The sequence below is a fragment of the Nycticebus coucang genome, chromosome 10 (assembly GCF_027406575.1).
Source record: "Nycticebus coucang isolate mNycCou1 chromosome 10, mNycCou1.pri, whole genome shotgun sequence".
In the NCBI taxonomy this organism is placed as follows: domain Eukaryota; kingdom Metazoa; phylum Chordata; class Mammalia; order Primates; family Lorisidae; genus Nycticebus; species Nycticebus coucang.
This window is the reverse complement of record NC_069789.1, coordinates 8,733,133-8,755,375: the sequence shown is the minus strand read 5'-3', so window position 1 is coordinate 8,755,375 and position 22,243 is coordinate 8,733,133. Positions and strand designations below refer to the sequence as shown.

The 22,243-nt window shown below is 40.5% G+C and overlaps 1 protein-coding gene and 1 pseudogene across 1 annotated transcript in view; one reads left to right on the top strand and one right to left on the bottom strand.

Annotated features, from left to right (window-relative positions):
• Positions 1–21,815, bottom strand: part of SMYD3 (SET and MYND domain containing 3) — a 607,450-nt gene extending 585,635 nt beyond the window's left edge. The window contains exon 1 of the mRNA XM_053605887.1: positions 21,559–21,815. Within this exon, the coding sequence (XP_053461862.1) occupies positions 21,559–21,722 (164 nt within the window). The 5' untranslated portion in view covers positions 21,723–21,815. The remainder of the gene's footprint in view (positions 1–21,558) is intronic.
• Positions 8,551–8,648, top strand: LOC128597898 (uncharacterized; annotated as a pseudogene).
• Positions 21,816–22,243: the final 428 nt, after the last annotated feature.

The following is a 22,243-nucleotide window of genomic DNA, read 5'->3' as shown; positions in this document are numbered from 1 at the left end:
CTCAATTACCCTGATTTGATTCATTCACATTGTATGCCTGTATCAAAATATCACATGTACCTTCTAAAGATATATAATTATTATGTACCCAAAATAGTTAAAAATAAATTTTTTTAAAAACCCAGTTGCAGACTTAGAAAGGATTTACTGTTCACAGCAACAAAAATAATTTTCTATTATACCCAGATAATCTTTTTTAAATGTTCAAGTTACCAAGTTAATCAAAGGAAGATGTGTACCTCAGTTAAAGTATTTGAATATTAAACTAAGAGTTAAACTGTTAAGTCCTTAAAATCTAGTATTCTCATGAAACAATCACATTAATTCATGCAAAACATTAGAGAGAATTACATAATGAGTCACACTAAAATGGCAATGAAAAGAACAGCCATTAAGACACCCAGAGTATCAGTTTATCTCAAGTTATTCACCGCATGAAAATGTCTTAAGACAAGCATCAAAATACTTACCTGAGCCCTCAGAAATACCCTATTCTTTACCTTAAATACATAACATTTACCAAAAGCACTATTGTATGCAAATAAAGACCTCTTTCTCTAAAAATAAAACAAAAAACTTCTTTGAACTATCTCTACCGTAGACCTAAAGGTTTAAGGGACTATTTAAGGGAGGAGGCTATGTAATTAAGTAATCAAGTTCTCTGATACAACTGTGGATCTTGCAACAGCTTTCTTACAAGAGCATGGAAGAATTAAGAAGACGCAGCACTTCTTAATTGGCCATGGCTCACACCTATAATCCTAGCACTCTGGGAGGCCAAGGCGGGTGGATTGCTGGAGCTCACGAGTTCTAGACCAGACTGAGCAAAAGTGAGACCCTCCTCCCTCCCCCACCCCCCACCCCCGTCTCTACTAAAAATAGAAAAACTGAGGCAAGAGGATCCCTTGAGCCCAAGTTGGAGTGACCTATGCTGTGGTCTATGACACCACAGCACTCTTCCCAGGGCAACAGCTTGAGACTCTGTCTCAAAAAAAAAAAAAAAAAAAGGCACAGCACAGGAAAAGAACAATTATCAGCAATGAGGATTCATGAAAAACATGGTAATCAGCTTATCTCTCTCTCTCTCTCTCTCTCTGTCTCTCTCTCCCTTCCTTCCTCCCTCCTTCCTTCTCATCCACTATGCTGTTGTGGGCCTTTCTAGTAAAAAAAAAAAAAAAAGGAAATCTCTCTGCTGGGCATGGTGGCTTACACCTGTAATCCTAGCACTTTGGGAGGCCAAGGTAAGAGGATCACTTGAGGCCAGGAGTTCAAGACCAGCTCGAACAACACAGTAAAACCTCTGTCTCTACAAGAGAATGAGAAAAATTAGCCAGACCTGGTAGCATGTACCTGTAGTCCAAACTACCGGGGAGACTGAGGCAGGAGGATCACTTGAGCCCAGGAGTTAGAGGCTACACTGAGCAATGGTGACGCCACTGCACACTTTAGCCTGGGCAACAGAGACACTGTCCTCCTCCACACGCAAAAACGCAATTAATCAAGTAATCTGTGGTTAATTCCAAATAATGACCTTTTTTTAACAGATGCCACTCAAGATTCTAAAAGACACTGAAGAAAATGTAAAAACATGTAACTTCAACCTAAACATCTAAATGACTGGACCAACTAATTACCCATTTCTAGAGAGGGTTTTATAGTTTGAATCTGATCAATACATTTTTTCTAATGTAATTATCAACTCTGTAGCATCACAAAATGTGTAATTACTGTTGATATTTGACAAATTTCCAACAGGAATGAAAAGCTTAACTAATAAAAAAGATCACAGGCTCTTGAATGCAGACAGAATTAGTTAAATAATAATGACAAGTTGTAACCTCTTTAAACTTTAGTTTCCTCACCTATAAAATAGGAATTATATGTACAGAGAACTCAGACAAATTTGCAAGATTAAATGAGACAATAAACATTAAAGCTTTGGCATCATTCCTAACATACAGCTATTCCGTGACTGTTAACCAACATCTTCTATGCTGACCACAATTCTCATTCCTACTTACTTACCAATGACGTGGAATGTCCCCAGCTTTATGCCAGGTATTGGACAGTTTATTATGGATTATCTCATTTATTCTTTTCACCAATCCTATAAATAAAATGGATATAATTATATTATAACTCTATTTTACCAATAAGGAAACTAAGGTCCAGCAAATAATTTTCCAGGTTCATACGAACAATAAATGGCATGATCAGAACCTGAACCAGAATCCACCTGACAACAGAGCTGCTCACAGATAAGACTTAAGGATCAGCAGGTTCAAATCCCTCTGGAATACGTAACAGCAGATTTATTACCCAATACATGTTAGAGGTGACACTCATCTATAAATAACAACACTAACCTCTGAATGTTTTAGCCAAAAAGAGAAAAACCAAAACTCAATTCCAACTCTTTAATTAATTAATCTTTCATCTCTAAAAACTTTATTTCAGGGATGAGGTAAACATTATGGTAACATATCACACATTTGTGCAATGTTTGGGTATATTAGTTGATCTTCACTACAATCTGATAACCCAGGTAGGAATTATAACCTCCATCCTGTAGATGAGGAGAATAAAAATCAAAGGGATTAAATGATCCGTCCAATTGGCAGACAGAAGCAGGACTGGAACCTAGGACACTTCCTACCCAAAACACAGTGCTATTTCTCAGTAAACCATGCAGACGAACAGATGAATAAATACTAATTAAAAAATTATCTCCCCTCACACACAAAAAAGCCTTAATCCACACATCATACTCATTCTTATCGGTGATCAAGCCTTGGAGACAAAGCAGTGATGCAGTTCTCTAAAATAAGACTTCAAAGAAAGGAGAAAAGACCTAGAGGAGCTTAAAAACGGTAGGCCCATGGACCTACAAGGAAAGCAGAGGATCCATCAGTCTCCAAGATAAAAAAAATACATAAAATCATCCACGTGTACTAAATGGAAAACAAAAAAAAATATGACCTAGAACAATACTGAGGAATTCAGTGTAGATAAGGAGGAGCAGCCAAAATGGGTAAATATTGTGGTACAAGACACAATCCCTGCATCCAAGAGCTTCCAGAGGAGACAAAAAATTATTTAACAATTAATTACTGGTTCAAATAATTAAAATCCAATGTGGTAAATGAGATAAAAGATACAATGCTATGACTGTATGGAAGAGTGAGCACCACTCTAAACAAACAGGAAATAATTGAATAATGTATTAATCTACAGAAAGAAAAAGGAAAAAATACAAGAAAAATAATTATAAGAAGTGTCACTTTACTGCAAAAAAGTATCTCAGTTTCTAGCTCAGGCTCCACTTACCTGTCCTTTAGCATTTCCCATGCACAGGAGCCACATGAATCATATGACCTCTCATTAAATCCATCTTCCACAGGTCGCTTGTTCATTAAATCCTGCTCATTACAGGTTGGACTCTGAATTACAATTAAATTTCCTAGCTCTGTGCCTAACAAATTAATAATTAAAGGTAATTATTATAGGGACAATTTCATTTAAAATTTTAAGTCTGAGCATTTGAAAATAGGCTTCTAGAATCATCTGCAAGCTAGACTTATATTTATAATAGATGTATTTGTGTGTGTGTGTGTGTATATAATATATCTTGACTGAAACTAACAGAAAAAAGATATTACAGATCTCTGATACAGACAAGTCAAGATCAAGAAATTTAGTTAATGGCCAGGCACAGTGGCTCATGCCTAGAATCCTAGCACTCTGGGAGACCGAGACAGGAGGCTTACTTGAGCTCAGGAGTTCAAGACCAGCCTGAGCAAGAGTGAAACCCCATCTCTATTAAAAATAGGAACAATTAGCCAGGCATTGTGGCAGGCACGTATAGTCCCAGCTTCCCAAGAAGCAGAGTTAGGAGGATCACTTTAACCCAGGAGTTGGAGACTGCAACGAGCTTGGATGATGCCACTGAACTATAGCCTGGGTCACACAACACGACTCTGTCTCAACTACCACTACCAAAAAAAATAGAAGAAAGTGACGCTTGCTAAGAGAAAGCTAAGCTCAGGGGGAAAAAAAAAAAAAAAAAAAAGCAGATTTTAAGTAGGCTATTACTAACAGCTGCTGCAAATATTCATATTCAACTATTATTTATTTAGCTCTAATATTCTCAAACTTAATGCCAATAAGACCAATAAAGTAGACAAAGGACAGATGGCAAAAGGAATGTGTCTCTAGGCCCTATAGGTAAGCAGATGTCAAAACATGCTAGGATGGGTGCCAGCACCGATCAGGGAGCTTGGTAAGAATGCAGATTTCTGTGCCTTACATACTAGATATCCTAAAAAGAAGCACATGAAAAGAGATTTTTAATAATCCCCCTCTCTCCTTCTCCTTCCCCACCCCCACCCCCAGTGATTCTCATGGAGGTGAAGGACAGAGAAACCATGCAATATTCCAGGTACCACCCTAGTACTATCATGTGTGTTCTCTCATTTAATTGTCATGAAGATCCTGTGAGGTAGATACTGAATGAGGAAATAGAAGCCCAGGGTTTAAGATCCCCAAAGTTAAACAACTAAGGAGAGAAAGAAAAAAGACAGAAGGGAAATTTGCTTTTGGGTAACAATTATAGAGTAATGTAAATAAAAAAGCTGCCATTCTAAAATTCATTTAAAAAACAAATGTAAAAATAAATTAGAGAGTTTGATTATCTTGAGTCATTCAAAGATACAGTGACATGAAAGTCTAATATTGAAAACCATAAATAATCATTTAGCTAAAATGCAACTCACGTCTAACGTAGGCTGTGAGTGGATCAGGGTAAAGAGTAAAAGTACACTGGTGTAAAGTTTCTATGCTTAAAATTTACATTCTTGAGCTTTAAGTCATTTTTGTAGGTTTTTTTGGGTTTTTTTCAGGCAGAGTCTCAGTACGTCGCCCTCAGTAGACAGCCATGGCGTCACTGCTCAAAGCAACCTCAAAACTTGGGCTTAAGCGATTCTCTTGCCTCAGCCTCCCAAGTAGCTGAGACTACAGGCACCTGCCACAATGCCCGGCTATTTTTTTTTTTTTTATTGCAGTTGTCATTGTTGTTTTAGCAGGCCCAGGCCAGTTCGAACCTGCCAGCCCCGGTGTATGTGGCCAGCACTCTAACCACTGAGCAATGGGTGCCAAGCCTTTATAGGTTAATTAAATACTAACATATAAACATTTACTTTGATAGAATCTTTTTTCTTTACTACAAAGGATTATGGTTTTGATTTTAAGAATTCAGCCAGTGATCTCCTAACCAGCAGTACCAACTGACCAGGAGTAGAAATACATTAAGGGAAGGACAAAGTTTCCAAAAGTGTCAGGAAAATGTCTCATGTTTTTTATCTGTAGACAGAATGCTCTGATAACCTGCAAGTCTCAGTCGCTGAGATGTTCACTGAGCATTCCTGCACACTCAGCACAGTACTAGGGTCTGGGAACACATAAAAAAAAACATGACACTCTGTCGTCAAGGAGGCTCATACTAGAAGGCAAATAACAAAACCTAATAATAACCAAAGTAAGAGCTAAATTATGTAATATTCCTTAAATTCCACAGATCAATCAAGGAAATCAATGAGAACTAAATAAAGTAAGGAAAAAAAAAGCATCAGTACCTGTTAATACCAAACATTCTGCATGTTATCTCTGTTAATTCAGAGAATAATCCTAAGAGGCAGGGTTCAAGGTGAAGAAAACGAAGTCCAGAGCTGTTAAGCAGTTTGTCCAAACTAGCATAACTATTACATTAATAGTAAAGAGGACAACACGAGAGAAAGCACCAAAGTTACAGTAAGTATAACCATCTCACGAGGCATTAAGGAAACCAATGTGATTAAAACAAAGGGCACACGGGGAAATAAAGTTGGGCAGAGTTGGGCCAAATTAGAAAGGACCACTATTTATTGTCAAGATAAGAATCAGTCATTAAAGTAATATTTAAAGCAGCACTTCATAGAACAGATTGCAGTGGAGAGGCTCTATTAACAGATATAATCGGGTAAAAAACAGTCCTGGAGGGGAGCTACCCCTGACATCCGAGTTCTGGCCTGGTAGGTACTATAAGGAAGGCAGGTGTTACTCTAAGCTGACTGGACCCTCAGCTTAGGAGTGGTACCCTTCTGTTGAACATAAACAATTTCCCATAACATCATCAGACAAGGCCACTCTATGACCAAGATGGATCAAGACAGAACAAGATTACTGTGTAACTGTGTCTGAACCCAACTTTGTTTAAGTACAAACGTGTCCGTGGTGGTCACTGGCTGCAAGGCAGGAAGCTAGTACAGTACAGACTTCTATACTAGGGCAGTGGCAGTGGGAATGGAGTAATGAATGAGATATGAGTAAGGTTTCTAGGTAAAAATAAAAAGAACTTGTAACAGGCGATTTAAGAGGTGAAAAAAAGGTTAAAACTCATACACCATTTGAGAAAGTGGAATATATATTCCACTGAAATATAGGTTTAGAGTGAGTCTAATTAGTCCTTTTAGTACAGACTGAACAAAAGATAAAGGAAAAGAGAAAAATATTTGGTAGGCAATTAGAGATTAAAAAATAATGATGTTGGGCGGTGCCTGTGGCTCAAGGAGTAGGGCGCCGGTCCCATATGCCAGAGGTGGCGGGTTCAAACCTAGCCCCGGCCAAAAATCCAAAAACAAAAAAAAAAATAAAAAAAAAAAATAATGATGTGGGCGGCGCCTATGGCTCAGCGGGTAGGGCGCCGGTCCCATATGCCGGAGGTGGCGGGTTCAAACCCAGCCCCGGCCAAAAAAAAAAAAAAATAATGATGCATGGGTCCCACCTCCAAAGATTGTGGTTGAATTGGTCTTGAGTGTAGCCTAGGCATCAAAATGTTTTAAAGCTCCAAGGTGATTCCAATACGCACTCAAAGATTCGCTATTTTAGAGCATGCCCATGGCTCATGGCTGAGAGAAAAAAAAGAAAGCAATGAAAAGGGTAGGAAAAGGCCCAAGGAAGTAGTGGGGGCAGAAAGTTAAACGGTAAAAAAAAAAAAAAAAAAAAAAAAAATGGTTTGAGGACTGAGCAGGGGCTTCCCAGATATAGCAAGAGTAGTTAAAATGATGGAGTCACTGATTTCACACATGATAGAAACCAGACAGGAATGTTAAGATAGGTTTAAGTGACTGGGAAACACGGCCAACAGGTAAAGACAATATTCTGCATTAGCAAAATCTTCAACTAGCAAGCTTTCAAGCTAGAGTCCTCGGAGGATGCCTGGATAACAACTACATCTACCACTACAAATCTAGGATCTTGTGTACCGCTTGTTTCCAAGCACAGAGGTGAATTTCTCCAGCCACCTTTCTTACCAGGTGTCCCCATACTGCCACCTAGTGTCTCAGTGTTACAAGGAGCCAATTTGAACTGGAGCTACCTCTGGGTGGCTCAGTGAACTTACATGGCTTTAGGAGGCAAAGAGCCTAAATTCAAGGATTTAATCCTTATCTCTGTCTATGTTGGGTTAGAGTAGAAAACAGCTTTAAGGTATGTGTTTTCTTTAGGAGGTGATAAGAATTCTCTAAAATTTAACATACTGACAGTTGAATAACATTTCTAACATACTTAATGCCACTAAATTGTATACTTAAGAATGGATAAAATGGTAACATTTATGTTTATGTCACCTCAAATGAGCGATTGGTATCGCACATGAATTTTATCTCAATAAGGTAGAAAACCTAAAAAGGATATCAGAAATCTTTCAATCCTTTCATTTCAAAAAAGGCAAAATTGAGAAATTAAATTACCTACCCTATTCACCCAGAGAATAAAAAGTAGGCCAAAAAAAAAAAGGAACTATTTCTTTAATGGACTTCTATGGTCTCCCAATCCTGAGTGTTTTTTTTTTTCTTAAGCTTGCTCCTCTGTTAGAGTGCCATCATTAGCTGCCTGACTTACTAGATGGAGAGCTCAGTAATACCAATGACTTTAACCACCAGTTTCCCCGCAATCCCAACAATTGTAGCTCAAAACCAAGTACTCACCTTTCACTCCTTCCTTGCCTTTAATGGGTCAACAAATTGGGCCAACCCTTCTCTCAAAATGTCTTGTTTTTGGCTCAGTGCCCATAGCACAGTGGTTACAGTGCCAGCCACATACACCAAAGTTGGCGGGTTTGAACCTGGCCTGGACCACCTAAACAAAAATGACAACTGCAACAAAAAATAGCTGAGCTGTGGTGGGTGCCTGTAGTTCCACCTACTTGGGAGGCTGAGGCAAGAGAATTACTTGACCCCAAGAGTTAGAAGTTGCTGTGAGCTGTGACACAACAGTACTCTACAGAGGATAACAAAGTCAGATTTTGTCTCAAAAAAAAAAAAAAGTCTTGTTTTGTTCCAGGCCCTCTATCACTCAACTAGCTGAGGCTTCATTACTTCATGCTCAGGTTAAAGCAAATTTTCTCTTAACTGGAATCTTTATATTCAATCTTTGCACATCTCTCCCTAATTAGTACTCTTGTATCAGTCTTCCATAATTTTGTGCACTTCATACTGCTGCTTAAAAACCTTTATGGTGCTTGGTTTGGCAGCACATATACTAAGATACAGAGAAGATTAGCATGGCCCCTGCGCCAGGATGACACACAAATTCTTGGAGCGTTCCATATTTTAATAAAGAAAATAATAAGAAGAGAAAAAACAACAAACCTTTATGGGCTCCTCAATACCTGTACCTACAAAATAAAAATCAAACTCTTTAGCCTGACCACAAAGCCATCTGTATTCCAGAATCTATTCCAATCTATAACCTATAACCTCCTGCACAAATACTTCATAGCAGTAAAAATAGTCTATTACACAATCTATATGCATTTCCCAATTAGTTACACCCCACAGTTACCCCGTTTCCCCGAAAATAAGACCTGCTTACAGGAAAGATAAGACGTCCCCTGAAAATAAGACCTAGCGCATCTTTGGGCGCACACCTTAAAATAAGACACTGTCTTATTTTCGGGGAAACAGGGTATTGTCTATACCATTTACTTAACAGTTATCAATTTTGTCTTTTTTTTTTCTTTCTTGAAGTTTCTCAGCTCTGGCCATGGATCAGCATTATCTGTGAAACTTTTAAAAGTCAAGGAATCTTTAAGGATGCTGCCCAGACATCTGAATATCTTTAAAATTCCACAGGCAGGGCAGCGCCTGTGGCTCAGTGGATAAGGCGCTGTCCCCATATTCCGAGGGTGGCAGGTTTGAAACCAGCCCTGGCCAAACTGCAACAAAAAAATAGCCAGGTGTTGTGGTGGGAGGCTGAGGCAAGAGAATCACCTGAGCCCAAGAGTTGAAGGTTGCCACAGCATTCTACCGAGGGTGATAAAGTGAGACTCTGTCTCTACAAAAAAAAAAAAAAAAATTCCACAGGCAAATTTATACAAGGAGTGAAAAACAATGATTCATATAGATAGTCTTTTCGTGAGATGCTTAGGTTTCACCACTTAAACCAAGTATCAATATTATAGAGGGGGAAAAAATCAAAAATTAAACTTCCCAGAGAAACTGTTACCTAAGTAACGAAGGATTCTATTTTATTGATCACTTTGTAACATAAATCTTTCTGACATCTACTTCCTAACAAGCAGTACACAAAGTAGCTGAAAAATGCTAACAAAAATTAAATGTTTGCCAAGCATGGTAGCTTGTGCCTGTTGTCCCAATTACTTTGGAGGTTGAGGTAGAAGGATCATTTAAGCCCAGGAGTTCAAGTCAAGCTTCAGCAACATAGTAAAACTCTGTCTCTTAAAAAGAAAAAAAAAAGAAGAATGAAAATTTTATATACTCATCAAATTAACTTGTGAGAAACATCACAACCATTCCAATCAAAAATTCAACATATAACTAGGTGTTGTGGCGGATGTCTGTAATCTCAGCTACTTTGGGAGGCTAAGGCAAGAGAATAGCATAAGCCCAAGAGTTTGAGGTTGCTATGAGCTGTGACACCATGGCACTCTACTCAGGGCAACATAGTGAGACTCTGTCTCAAAAAAAAAAAAAATTCAACATAATTTGTGTTTTTCCTACTTATGACAACCATTTAAATGAGAGCAGAACATGCTAATAAATGTCTAGTTTAAAAATACAACATGTGAGTTACTTATGGATGTCAAAAGCAGTCTGACTAAACCAAGCTGTGGCAACTTCACCTTAGTCCTCACATATAAAGATGCAGAGAGAGGAGTTAAAATGGAAAAGAAAAATAGCAGTTGTCAACCTAGACTGCACATTATATTAATAACTTGGAGTGATTTTTAAATTTCTATGCTCAAGCCACAGGGGTATCCAATCTGCAACCTGAGGTCTGCATGCTGATTTTGTGAGGAATTTTTTTGCTTATCTGTGGTGTCAGATATCATGAAAAGTATACACAGACCTTATTTTTGCTCATCAGCTTTCTTTAGTGTTTATGCATTTAACATGTAGCCCAAGACAGCTCTTACTCTTCCAATATTTGGCATAGAAAAAAAAAACAAAAAAAGTTGGACATCCCTGCATCAAAATCTCTGGAGGTAGACCATGCATCAATATTTTTTAAAGCTCTCTAGGGGTTTCCAATGTGCAGGCAACATTGAGAACAAATGAATTCCAAGAGAATCTCACACAGAGAAATCTATGTCAGGTTTTTTTCTTGGTTATTTTATTTCACAGAGAAATCTAAAACTCGCACTGGCCAGGCCCAGTGGCTCATGCCTGTAATCCCAGCACTTCTGGAGGCCAAGGCAGGAGGACTGCTTGAGGACAGAAGTTCAAGACCAGAGTGAGCAACACAGGCAAGACCCAGTCTGTACAAAAAATTTAAAAATTAGCTTGGTGTAGTGGCATGTGACTGTAGTTATAGGTACTTTAGAGGCTGAGGCAGGAGGATCTCCTTAGCAACAAAGTGAGCCTTGTCACTTAAAAGAAAAAACAAAAATCAAAACTGTTCAAAGATAGATATAAGAGAAAGAAAGTCCCAAAAATCAGGTAGTACTTCCAAAATAAGTTGCTTTCTCTTATTAATTTATGAATGATTTTTATAAGTTACAAATATATTCCTTTTTGTTGCAAATATTTTTCTGTTTCTTGACTTTTCCATTATAAGATGATTCTCTGACATACAGATGTTTTTAGCATTTATATAGTCAAATCTGTCAATCTATCTATCTTATCCCCCTGTAGTTTCTCTTATCTTTTCCTTAAAGGCTATAACAACAATAACAAAAAAGAGAACATCCTAACAGTGTGATTCCCAACCAAAGTAACAAATTCAAAGGTCAATATTAATTTAGAATTAAGCATGCTCCTACATGTATAAAACCAAAGATGAGCCTATAATCCTAGCACTCTAACAGGCTGAGGCAGGAAGATTGCTTGAGTCAGGAGTTCAAGACCAGCCTGAGCAAGAATGAGATCCTGTCTCTACTAAAAATAGGAAAATTAGACTTGGCGCCAGCAGCACAGTGGTTACAGCGCCAGCCATGTACATCGAGGCTGGTGGGTTCAAACCCAGGTTGGGCCAGCTGAACAACGATGACAACCGCAACCAAAAAAAAATAGCCAGGTGTTGGGACAGTGCCTGTGGCTCAAAGGAGTAGAGCCCCGACCCCATATGCCAGAGGTGGTGGGTTCAAACCCAGCCCCAGCCAAAAACTGCAAAAAAAAAAAAAAATAGCCAGGTGTTGTGACGGGTACTTGTAGTCCCAGCTACTTGGGAGGGTGAGGCAAGAGAATCACTTAAACCCAAGAGTTGGAGGTTGCTGTGAGCTGTGATGCCACAGTACTCTACCGAGGATAACATGGTGAGACTCTGTCTCAACAAAAAAAAATAAATAAATAAAATACTTCTTAAAAAAAAACAGAAAAATTAGGCAGGCATTGTGATAGATGCTTACAGTCCCAGCTACTCAGGAGGCTGACGCAGAAGAATCACTTCAGTTCAGGTGTTTGAGGTTGCTGTGAGCTAGACTGATGCCAGGGCACTCATGTCTGGGCAACAGAGTGAGACTATCTCTAAAAATAAAAAAAAACAAACATGGCCAAGTATGGTGGCTCACACCTGTAATCCTAGCATCCTTGGAGGCCAAAGCGGGTGGATAGCTTAAGCTCACGAATTCAAGACCAGCCTGAGCAAAAGTAAGACCCCGCATCTCTACTAAAATAGAAAAACCAAGGCAAGAGGATCACTTGAGCCCAAGAGTTGGAGGTTGCTATGAGCTATGATGCCATGGCATTCTACCAGGGCAACAGCTTCAGACTCTGTCTCAAAAAAAAAAAAAAAAAAAGAAGAACCCAAATATGAACGGACCATGAGTAAAATACTAAACTGGCAAAAAATTAACTATCTTTATTCCTTTATTTATTTGAAATAGGGTATTTCTCTGTCACCCAGGCTAAAGTGCAATGGTACAATATAACTCATATTTCTGGGCTTCGGCAATCCTCCCAGCTCAGTCCAAGTAGCTAGGACTACAGTATGCACCACCATGCCTGGCTAATTTTTAAACTTTTTGTAGAGACAAGGTCTTGCTATGTTTATGTTGGCTCAGGCTGGTCTTTAACTCCTGGTCTCAAGTGATCCTCCCACCCAGATCTCCCAAAGTGCTGGGATTAAGGTGTGAGCCGCCATACCCAGCCACAAGTTAACTTTAAAAGGAAACTTGATTTTATTGTATTTGTAAGTAAATTAATGGCTCTGTACATTACATTTTTATTTATTTATTTATTTATTTTGAGACAGAGTCTCATTATATTGCCCTCGGTAGAGTGCCACAGTGTCACAGCTCACAGCAATTTCAAACTCTTAGGCTTAAGCAATTCTGTTGTCTCAGCCTCCCAAGTAGCTGGGACTACAGGCGCCCACCACAATGCCTGGCTATTTTTTTGTTGCAGTTGTCATTGATGATTTTAGCTGGACAGGGCCGGGTTTGAAACCGCCAGCCTTGGTGTATGTGGCCAGCACCCTACGCAATGAACTACGGGCAAACTTTTAAAATCAAATGTTAGAATGAGCTATGAAAGGCAAGGTTATGCCACACAGTCATCTTTAATTTTTTTTTTCATCCTACTAAGTAATCATTATAGCAAAAAACAAAGGAAAAAATAACATGCACCAAATATTTCAAAGTAATAAATCCCACTATAAAGATCAACAAGCACAATTTTTCCTCCAGATGATACCAAATCCCAATGTAACTACCAGTTCCAACTGTTTTTACTCTTATTAGGAAAAACATGGTTGGTCAAAGTAATAAGCCACTATTATCATATAAATTTGACCCGTGCTCTTTAGTTTTATATAAGTTTTACATATATATTTATGACAAAATTTGAATTGTTGCCCTTTCTTGGTAGAATTCAAAACAAGAGTTATGTATGGTAAGTAGCAAAGGCTGAGAACATCTTGAAAAGAAGCCCATGAAGGAGACTACTCAGGAATATTATTTTACTAGCTGAAAACCAGATTACTTTTATGCTTTATCTGCTTTTCACACCTTTGTCCACTACAGGGAGCATCGTATCTAATGAAGACCTCTTGGCAAACTCCTAGAGAGAAATGAGAAATCATATAAAATTCGATCTGCCCGATGCTACAGATGTACTATGTAAGAGTTAAATGTAAAATTAAATCACAGAATCCCCAGAATAATGACAAAGTAAACATTTATCAAATAACTGGCCTAAGATCTTTAAAAGTACTTTCAAATCTAAGTTTGTCTCAGTTTACTGTACATAAAAATTACACACATTATCTTGAAATCATGTACATAAAAAGTATATTCTGATTCAGTAAGTTTGAGGCAAAATTCAGCCTCCTTATTTCAAAAGACTGTGGATGTTATGATACATACCAACTTCAGTAAATTCAGCATTGCTACAGTGTTGGGCCTCCTGTATTCCAATTTTATTGGGTGCCCCAATAATGTTCTTTATAGCGTATTTTTTTCCTTCTGGTACAGGATCCAGTCTAGGGTCAAGTGTTGTTTAATTGTCCTCTTTGGCCTGTATGACATGGACATTTTTGAAAGGTGCAGTTCTCTCCTTTTATACTTTTTTCTTTTTGTTTTTTTGAGACAGAGTCTCACTTTGTCACCCCCAGTAGAGTGCCATTGTGTCATAACTCACAGCAACCTCAAACTCTTGGACTTAAGCAATTCTCTTGCCTCAGACTACCAAGTAGCTGAGACTACAGGCACCTGCCACAATAGCCAGCTAATTTTAGAGATAGGGTCTCACTCTAGTCCAAGGTGGTCTCAAACTCGTGAGCTCAGGCAAACCACCCACCTCAGCCTCCCAAAGTGCTGGGATTATCCTTTTCTTCTTTTTTAATAGAACAGCACTCATTTGGGGTTTATTTAATGTTTCTCAAGGTTAGATTCAGATACTGTATCCTTTACTAGGATGCTACACATCAGCATTGTATCCTTCTCAGGGTATCACATTGGGAAGCTCACAAAGTCCACCAGCTGACTTTCATTGATGGTGATGATTTTTTTTTTTTGAGACAGGGTTTTGCTCTGTCACTCAGGCTGGGGTGCAATGGCATCATCATAGTTCACTATAACCTTCAACTCCTGGGCTCAGGTGATCCTCCTACCTTAGCCTCCTAAGGTGCTAGAATTCCAACTCCCATTTAAAAAGAAAAATGGAGGTCATATCCATAATGTCCTTTCCCAACCTACCTTATTGTCAATTTTTCCACTGTATTTTATTCTAAGTCCTCGTCCCATTAGCCATTGCCCAGGAATCTGTAAATCCTGACTCTGAGCCATTTCCCAAGGTTCTACCTTTAGAAACTATTTTGCTAGTCATTTGACCCCCCAGGGCCCCCAAAGAAGAGTCTGTAACACACTTAACCAGTTCACCCATACCTTGAACTGACATTTTTTAAACAATCAACTATAAACCCAAGTAATGTCTTTTGTGCATTATTTGAGCTAAGTACATCCTGTCCCCGCTTGGCTCTTCCTACTCTAATGACTCTTTATAATCCAGGGTTAAGTAGGCCTTTGCTGAAACTATTCATTTCAGTGCCAAACATTCTAAGTAACTTCATGTTCTTAGAAAATTCATTAACACCTCAGACTCTCAGTTTCCGGATTATCCCAACAATCTTTTCTCACTCCCTACCTCACTCTCTGCCATACCGTGAATCACTATACCAATACATACACTACTTCTAAACACATGCATTTCGGGCCAACTCATTCTCTGCCCACTAGTCATTTCTCTGACCACATCAGAACCTCTAATCCACGGATTCTCGCACATTTTACTGAGCATCGCCCCCATCATGATCCCATTCTCAAGCTTAGAAACCATGATTCATGGTTAATTTTCACTCTCCCTGCCTACAACCTCAACTTCCTTTCTCCCTCTCCATCCATCATACTAACCTGGCAATTCTGGGTAAATCCAATTCTCAAAGCCAAGCAGCTGGCCACTGGAAGCAGGGAGGGGGGGAAGAAGGGGGTTGCTGCTCAGCTAACCATTCCTGCCTTAAATAAATGAACACAAGTTTTTTTTTTTTTGTTTTTTTTTGTTTGTTTTTTTTTATAGAGACAGAGTTTCACTTTATTGCTCTCGGTAGAGTGTCGTGGCATCACACAGCTCACAGCAACCTCCAACTCCTGGGCTTAGGCGATTCTCCTGCCTCAGCCTCCCGAGTAGCTGGGACTACAGGCGCCCGCTACAACGCCCGGCTATTTTTTTGTTGCAGTTTGGCCGGGGCTGGGTTTGAACCCGCCACCCTCGGTATATGGGGCCAGCGCCCTGCTCACTGAGCCACAGGCGCTGCCCAAATGAACACAAGTTTTGAGGGGACCCTGAGCACTTCCCAAGAATCCTACATTTCACTAGGCAATTCATGCTTCTTTCCTAAAATATTTCAGAACATTTCCCCTCTAAGACTGAGTCACTTCTCTGGCTGTCCTCAAGCCTTTGAATCACCATGGTTATTACCTTCTCTTGTACCTCTTCCTTTTACCCCAATACATAAAGATATTCCTTCTTGCCTCATCCCAGATTCAATTCTTGGCCAAAACAAATGCCATTGTATCACCAAATGCTGTGTTCCTTTACTACCTTCTATTTCCTGGTCACATTTACCCACACTGCAACTCAATACAGATGCTTTAATTTCTATAATTGTTCTAATCTGCCTCCTGAACATGGGGCTGCTTTTTCTAAAATTAATCTAACATAATTCATGAACATCTACCATAATAAATATCCAGGAAATTTTAAATTTGCCAAATAATATCTCAATCTCTTAAAAAATTCAGACTTTAACTTCTTCCTAGGGCTGGTTTAAGTGGTTGCTTTCAAGTAAATTTTTCTCCCAAGTCTCATGGGACATCCTAGAGATAATGGTGGCATGAAGACCTTGAATCTGCAGTACCTCTCTGGGTTGTCATTGATCTCTGCTGCAAACTGGTGGCTAGCCTGGTGCCATCTCACCTCTTGGGATGTCATGCTGGCTCCCATCACTAGCTTCCATGATCCTGCCCCTCAGTCTATGGTCACCCAGTCCTTGTCACGAAGCCACTGTTCCACTAGGCCAGCCAGTTCCTCCACTCCCTCCCAGTGGTATGAGAACACTAGCATAGGTTCATCTATTTAGCCACTTCCTTCTACCATTGCTATGATGTAGCCTCCAGTGTTGACGTACCACTAACCTGCATAATCTTCTCCTTCCAAGATTCCTAACAGGGAACAGAACTAAAGGCTTTCTACTATTGACTGTCCCCTCAACCCATTTAAAATCCCCACCCAAAACCCAGAACTTTGGCCAGACAAAAAAGATCAGCATACATATTTCTCACAACCTGTTTTCCCTTTCTGCCCACAATCCTCCAGGACTGAAAAGGATAAACTGTCCACCTCCAAGTCATCCTCTTTCCTCCTGGGAAGTGCTAAACCTCAATCTCAGCCTGAATGTTGGATGAGATATCGTCTTTATTCGACAGAAGAAATTATCAGGCAGTGCCCATAGCTCAGTGGGAAGGGCGCCAGCCACATACACTGAGGCTGGAGGGTTCGAACCCGGCCCAGGCCAGCTAAAAACAACAACCACAACAAGGAAAATAGCCGGGGACTGTGGCAGGCACCTGTAGTCCCAGCTACTTGGGAGGCTGAGGCAACAGAATCTCTTACAACCAAGAGTTTGAGGTTGCTGTGAGCTGTGACGTCACGGCACTCTACCCAGGGTGACAACTTGAGACTCTGTCTCAAAAAAAAAAAAAAGAAATTATCATTAGAGTTTGCCAGTGGTAGCTATTGATATGGAAGCTACAGGCAACTTAGAAGATGGGAAAACTAAACACAAACATACAGGGACTTAAAATTCCCCCAAATATTATACCTTTGCAACTTTAGCCATTAACATCTCCTGCATGTCAGGCCCTAGTGATATGAAGATTAGACTTAGGTCACTATCTTGGGGAGTGGAAAGACTTACAAACAAATAAAGTAATTACAACAGAATTTTATGTGCTACATTTACCAAATAAACAGAAAAAATAATACATATAACCCATCTGTGAAACTTTTCTATGTCCATCAAACTAAAAATGTGTGCAACAGCAGGAGGAGAGTATAAATGATTTCAGGTCACAATCACTGTCATTTAATCTTAGAGGCTTTATTTTCTTTTCCATACACAACACGAAAATCCAAAGCATTCCCTTAATGAAAGGCAAAAAGTAAGAGAAGCCAAGAAGGGAGAAGGTTCACGTTTTTTCATTAACAAAAATAAAAACTGAAGCACTGGCTGGGCACATTGGCTCACGCCTGTAATCCTAGCACTCTGGGAAGCCAAGGTAAGAGGATTGCGTGAAGGAGAGCAAGACCTCTATCTCTACTAAAAGTAGAAAAAATAGCTACATCATGGCACATACTTGTCCCAGCTACTGAGAAGGCTGAGGCAGGAGGATCGTTCCAGCCCAGGAGTGCAAGGTTGCTGTGAGTTATACTAATGCCACTTCACCCTACCTGAGGGAACAAACCAAGACTATGTAAAACTTCGCAACAATCATTTTTAGAAACCAATGAAGTATAATCATGTTGTAAGAAATGTTCTGTTAGGTGATTTCATTGTTATGTGACTAGATAGACTGCGCTTCTACAAACCTGGCTCGTATATCCTACTACTCACATTGGCTGTAAGGTAATGCTTATTTGTTCCTACCTATAAACCTGTATAGCATGTTACTGTACTAAATACATCAGGCAATTATAACACAACAGAAAGTATTTGTGTACCTAACCTACATTTAGGTACTTCCATAGAAAAAGTACAGAAATTAATATGGCATTATAATCTTTTTTTTCTTTTTTTTTTTTTTAGAGACAGAGTTTCACTTTATCGCCCTTGGTAGAGTGCCGTGGCGTCACACAGCTCACAGCAACCTCCAACTTCTGGGCTTAGGCGATTCCCTTGCCTCACCTCCCGAGTAGCTGGGACTACAGGCGCCTGCCACAATGCCCAGCTATTTTTTTGTTGCATTTTTGCCAGGGTGGGGTTTGAACCTGCCACCCTTGGTATATGGGGCCGGCGCCCTGCCCACTGAGCCACAGGCACTGCCAATATGGCATTATAATTTTCTGGGACTACTGTCCATGGCTAGCCAAAATGCACATGACTATAATTATAGTAAATATCTGTTTTGTAATTCTATTTTGACTTTCTCCTCACAACATTTTTCACTCCATACTTAATTCAAAGAGAAAGCAGCAGAAAGGGACAGTTAGGAAGTAAATTCTGCTGAACACTTTATACCTACAAACTAAGGACTCAATGCCTGTCAGGCTCTGACGTTACAAAAATTGACAGATGTACTATCAACTCACAAGGACTTCACAATTGATAGTGGATAATGAGAAATGAAATCTGATGAAGAACAGAAACTTATCCTCCAATGACAGGCATTCAGTAGTGGTAGAAAACTGCGTTAAACAATGCACCATCATTTCCCTAACACTATTTCCAGGCTGCAGCAACTCCCAAAAGCATGCTCTCTACAGTGCGAGTCTGAAACAGAGTATCTACTACAACAAAAGTGAATTATATACACCCTGGCAATCCAAAATAAGCGCAAATATATTTTTAGTATAAAGTATTAATAAACAAATACCTGGCAGTCATTATGAAGAATCTGTTTGTTCAGTTTGTTTTGCTTAAATGCCTGGCATGTACTTATATTCCGTTTTCTATCTTTGTGTTTATTTCCCCATTAGATGACTACTGGTAGGAAGTAGTGCCTGCCTCCTATCTTAAAAGTCAAAAAGATCAAATATTTCCTTTCTCAACTTCCCTTGCTGATAGGGTACAGGTAATGATCAAAATTCAGGCAATCCAAGACACTGAGAACTTAGAATCAGAATCTACTATTACAAAGAATAGTTGAGAGAACAACTTTCTAGCCACAGCTAGCTTTGCAAAGATCAATAGTAGCAGAGTACAGTGTCTCTGGTGCTGATGATACTACTGCTAATCCAAAATTATCAGGCCATGGAAGTGACAGACTTACTCACCAGCCTCCAGCCCAACTACTACTACAATGCAATTTTGACTTGGTCCCTGTCAGGTTTCTCCAGACTTTAAAGCAATGCTGAGAATTCCCAAATACCTATTTATGAAATTCCTATTTTGCTCAAATCACTACAATTCTTGCAAATAAGAAAAAAGAATGACAGCAGTAATGAAATAGTATGGTAAATCAAGAAGCATCCCAACAACAAAGGGTTTAAGTAGTTTATTTTGGAAAATGGACAATTCCATGTGCCTTTTGACTCAAGTTCAACTCTAATGATTCTGTTACTAAGATGCCACCATTCATTCATTCCAAAACTTTTCTATTCCAAATACTAAATAACATGAAATCTGACTTTATTCCAAATACTAAATAACATGAAAGATGACTCACATCTTCTCCGCCAATTAGTATTATAGGGCTTAAGAAACAGTAAGTTCTGTATGTTGGACATTCAAACTCTGGATATACAAAGGATGAAGAGCCCGCTTTCTCTGATTTGCCTGAAAGAGAACCAAAGCTCTATGACTTTAAATGTCAGGGCTTTCAGGAAAAAGTCAAGTCTTAAAAGGAATGAATTGTTTTCAACCACACAACTTATAAAAAAATTCAAGGTGTCAGGCGGCGCCTGTGGCTCAGTGAGTAAGGTGCTGGCCCCATATGCCGAGGGTGGCGGGTTTGAACCCAGCCCTGGCCAAACTGCAACAAAAAAAATAGCCGGGCTTTGTGGCGGGCGCCTGTAGTCCCAGCTGCTCCGGAAGCAAGAGAATCTCGTAAGCCTAAGAGTTAGAGGTTGCTGCGACCCGTGTGACGTCATGGCACTCTACCCGAGGGCGGTACAGTGAGACTCTGTCTCTACAAAAAAAGAAAAAAAACAAAAACAAAAATTCAAGGTGCTTTCTGTTTAACAGATTTTTTTTTTTGTAGCTTTCATTACTTCAGATACCAACAGATAAAATTATTATCGGTAACTTTAAAATGCAAAGTCAAACTCCTCAATTATGAATCAAGTAAGAACAAAATAAGATAAACAGTCAAATTACAGATAGGAGTTTTACATTTCTCTCCCCACCTCCACCCACCCCAATCTCAGGTCTGAAAGCAGCCATGCAAAAAATCATCCCCCTTATCTCAAAACATAGTTCTTCCCCCTTTACATGGTAGAAACTCAGTAACATTTGTTGATTTAATGCATTTCTATGACTGAATATGTATATTACACATTTCCATGAATTGCTTTTGCACAGCACTCTAAATTGACACAGCACTTCCAGGCTTCCAAAACTTTCATAAATGCTTGAAGATTAAGAGTTAGACATGCCTGCACAGCCATTAAATGGCGAACACACAGTGGTACCCCAGTAACTTACACCACTACAGTACATTATTTGCACCTCTAGTTCAGCCCTTTTGATACACTGTAATTATCTCTTTCGCTTCATCTGCTCCTTAAGGATTCTTAAGGATTGTCCGGTTCATCTTCGCATCCTCAGGCAGCACAGAACCTAGACCACAGAAGTGCACCACAACAAACAACATCAGATCCTTCCACCACGCGCAAGACCCATCCTTTCCCAGCGGGGCTTCTGCAGTGAGTCCGATTTATACCCAGCTGTGCTCCCACGGCCGCCACACGTATTCCCACAGTCGTACCTAATGGGAGCTTGTCACACAGGACACGGTCTTATCCCCCAGGAAAATGATCCACGGCCCGAAGCTTTCCCCTAAGTCCGTCCAGCAGGTTGCCCAATTCCTACCGCAGCCCAGGTGGCGGGGAGGAGGTCGCGGGTCCTACTCCGCCCGGCTAAGCGTCAGGGACTGAGCCTGGGGACACCCTCGGAACCCCGCCGAGACACCCGAGGGGGCGTTCAAGCGGGGCCTGTCAGCCGCGACCCGCCGCCGGGAACACGCGCGTCCACGCAGCACCGCCGACCTCCAGTGCAGGCCCAGCCAGGCGGACTCCGCGACCGGCTGCCCGCTCGACCCCCCAGCAGCTCGGACCCGCGCTCCGTACGTACCCGAGGAGGCAGCGGTCACAGACGACGCCCCGACTCCCCTTGCACACCGTGTACGCCAAGGGATCCGAGCGGAAGAGCAGCTCTCCTGGGCGCAGACGGACCACAGCGCGCAGCCCGTTTCCCCTGTCGGCGGTCGCGAACTTTTCCACCTTCAGCGGCTCCATCCTTCCGCAGCTCCCGCGCCTCAGCCGTCTGCCGCGTCCCGCAGCTGGTGTCTGGAGGCTGCCGAGCCCCGAGCGCCTGCGCTGTGAGCGCACGCGTACGCCCGAGGGGCGGGGCGGGCGCGGCGGCTCTCTGCGCATGCCCAGTGGGGCCCGGAGGAAGCGGCGCGGGCGGTGAGCGTGGAGCCCCCGCGGTCCTGAGACATTCGGAGAGGCTTCCTTGGGGCGGCTTCACCGAGGATAGGCGTAATAAAATAATGTTTTATTATGAAAAGTTTAGTGCATACGGAAAAGTTGAAACAACAATGAGTGCCTGTATATCCTCTGCCTGGATCAAACCTCAGCAATTTGCCATTTCTGTTCGCTCGCCGTCTCCTACCTGAGTACGTCTGTATCGTTGAAAAATTTCAAAGTAAGTCGTGGTGGTATTGAACCATTCGCAAGTAAGTTGCAGACATTGCAACATTTTGCGACTGATACTTCACAACATAACATTTCGTAATTCTTAATAAATACTTTAACAT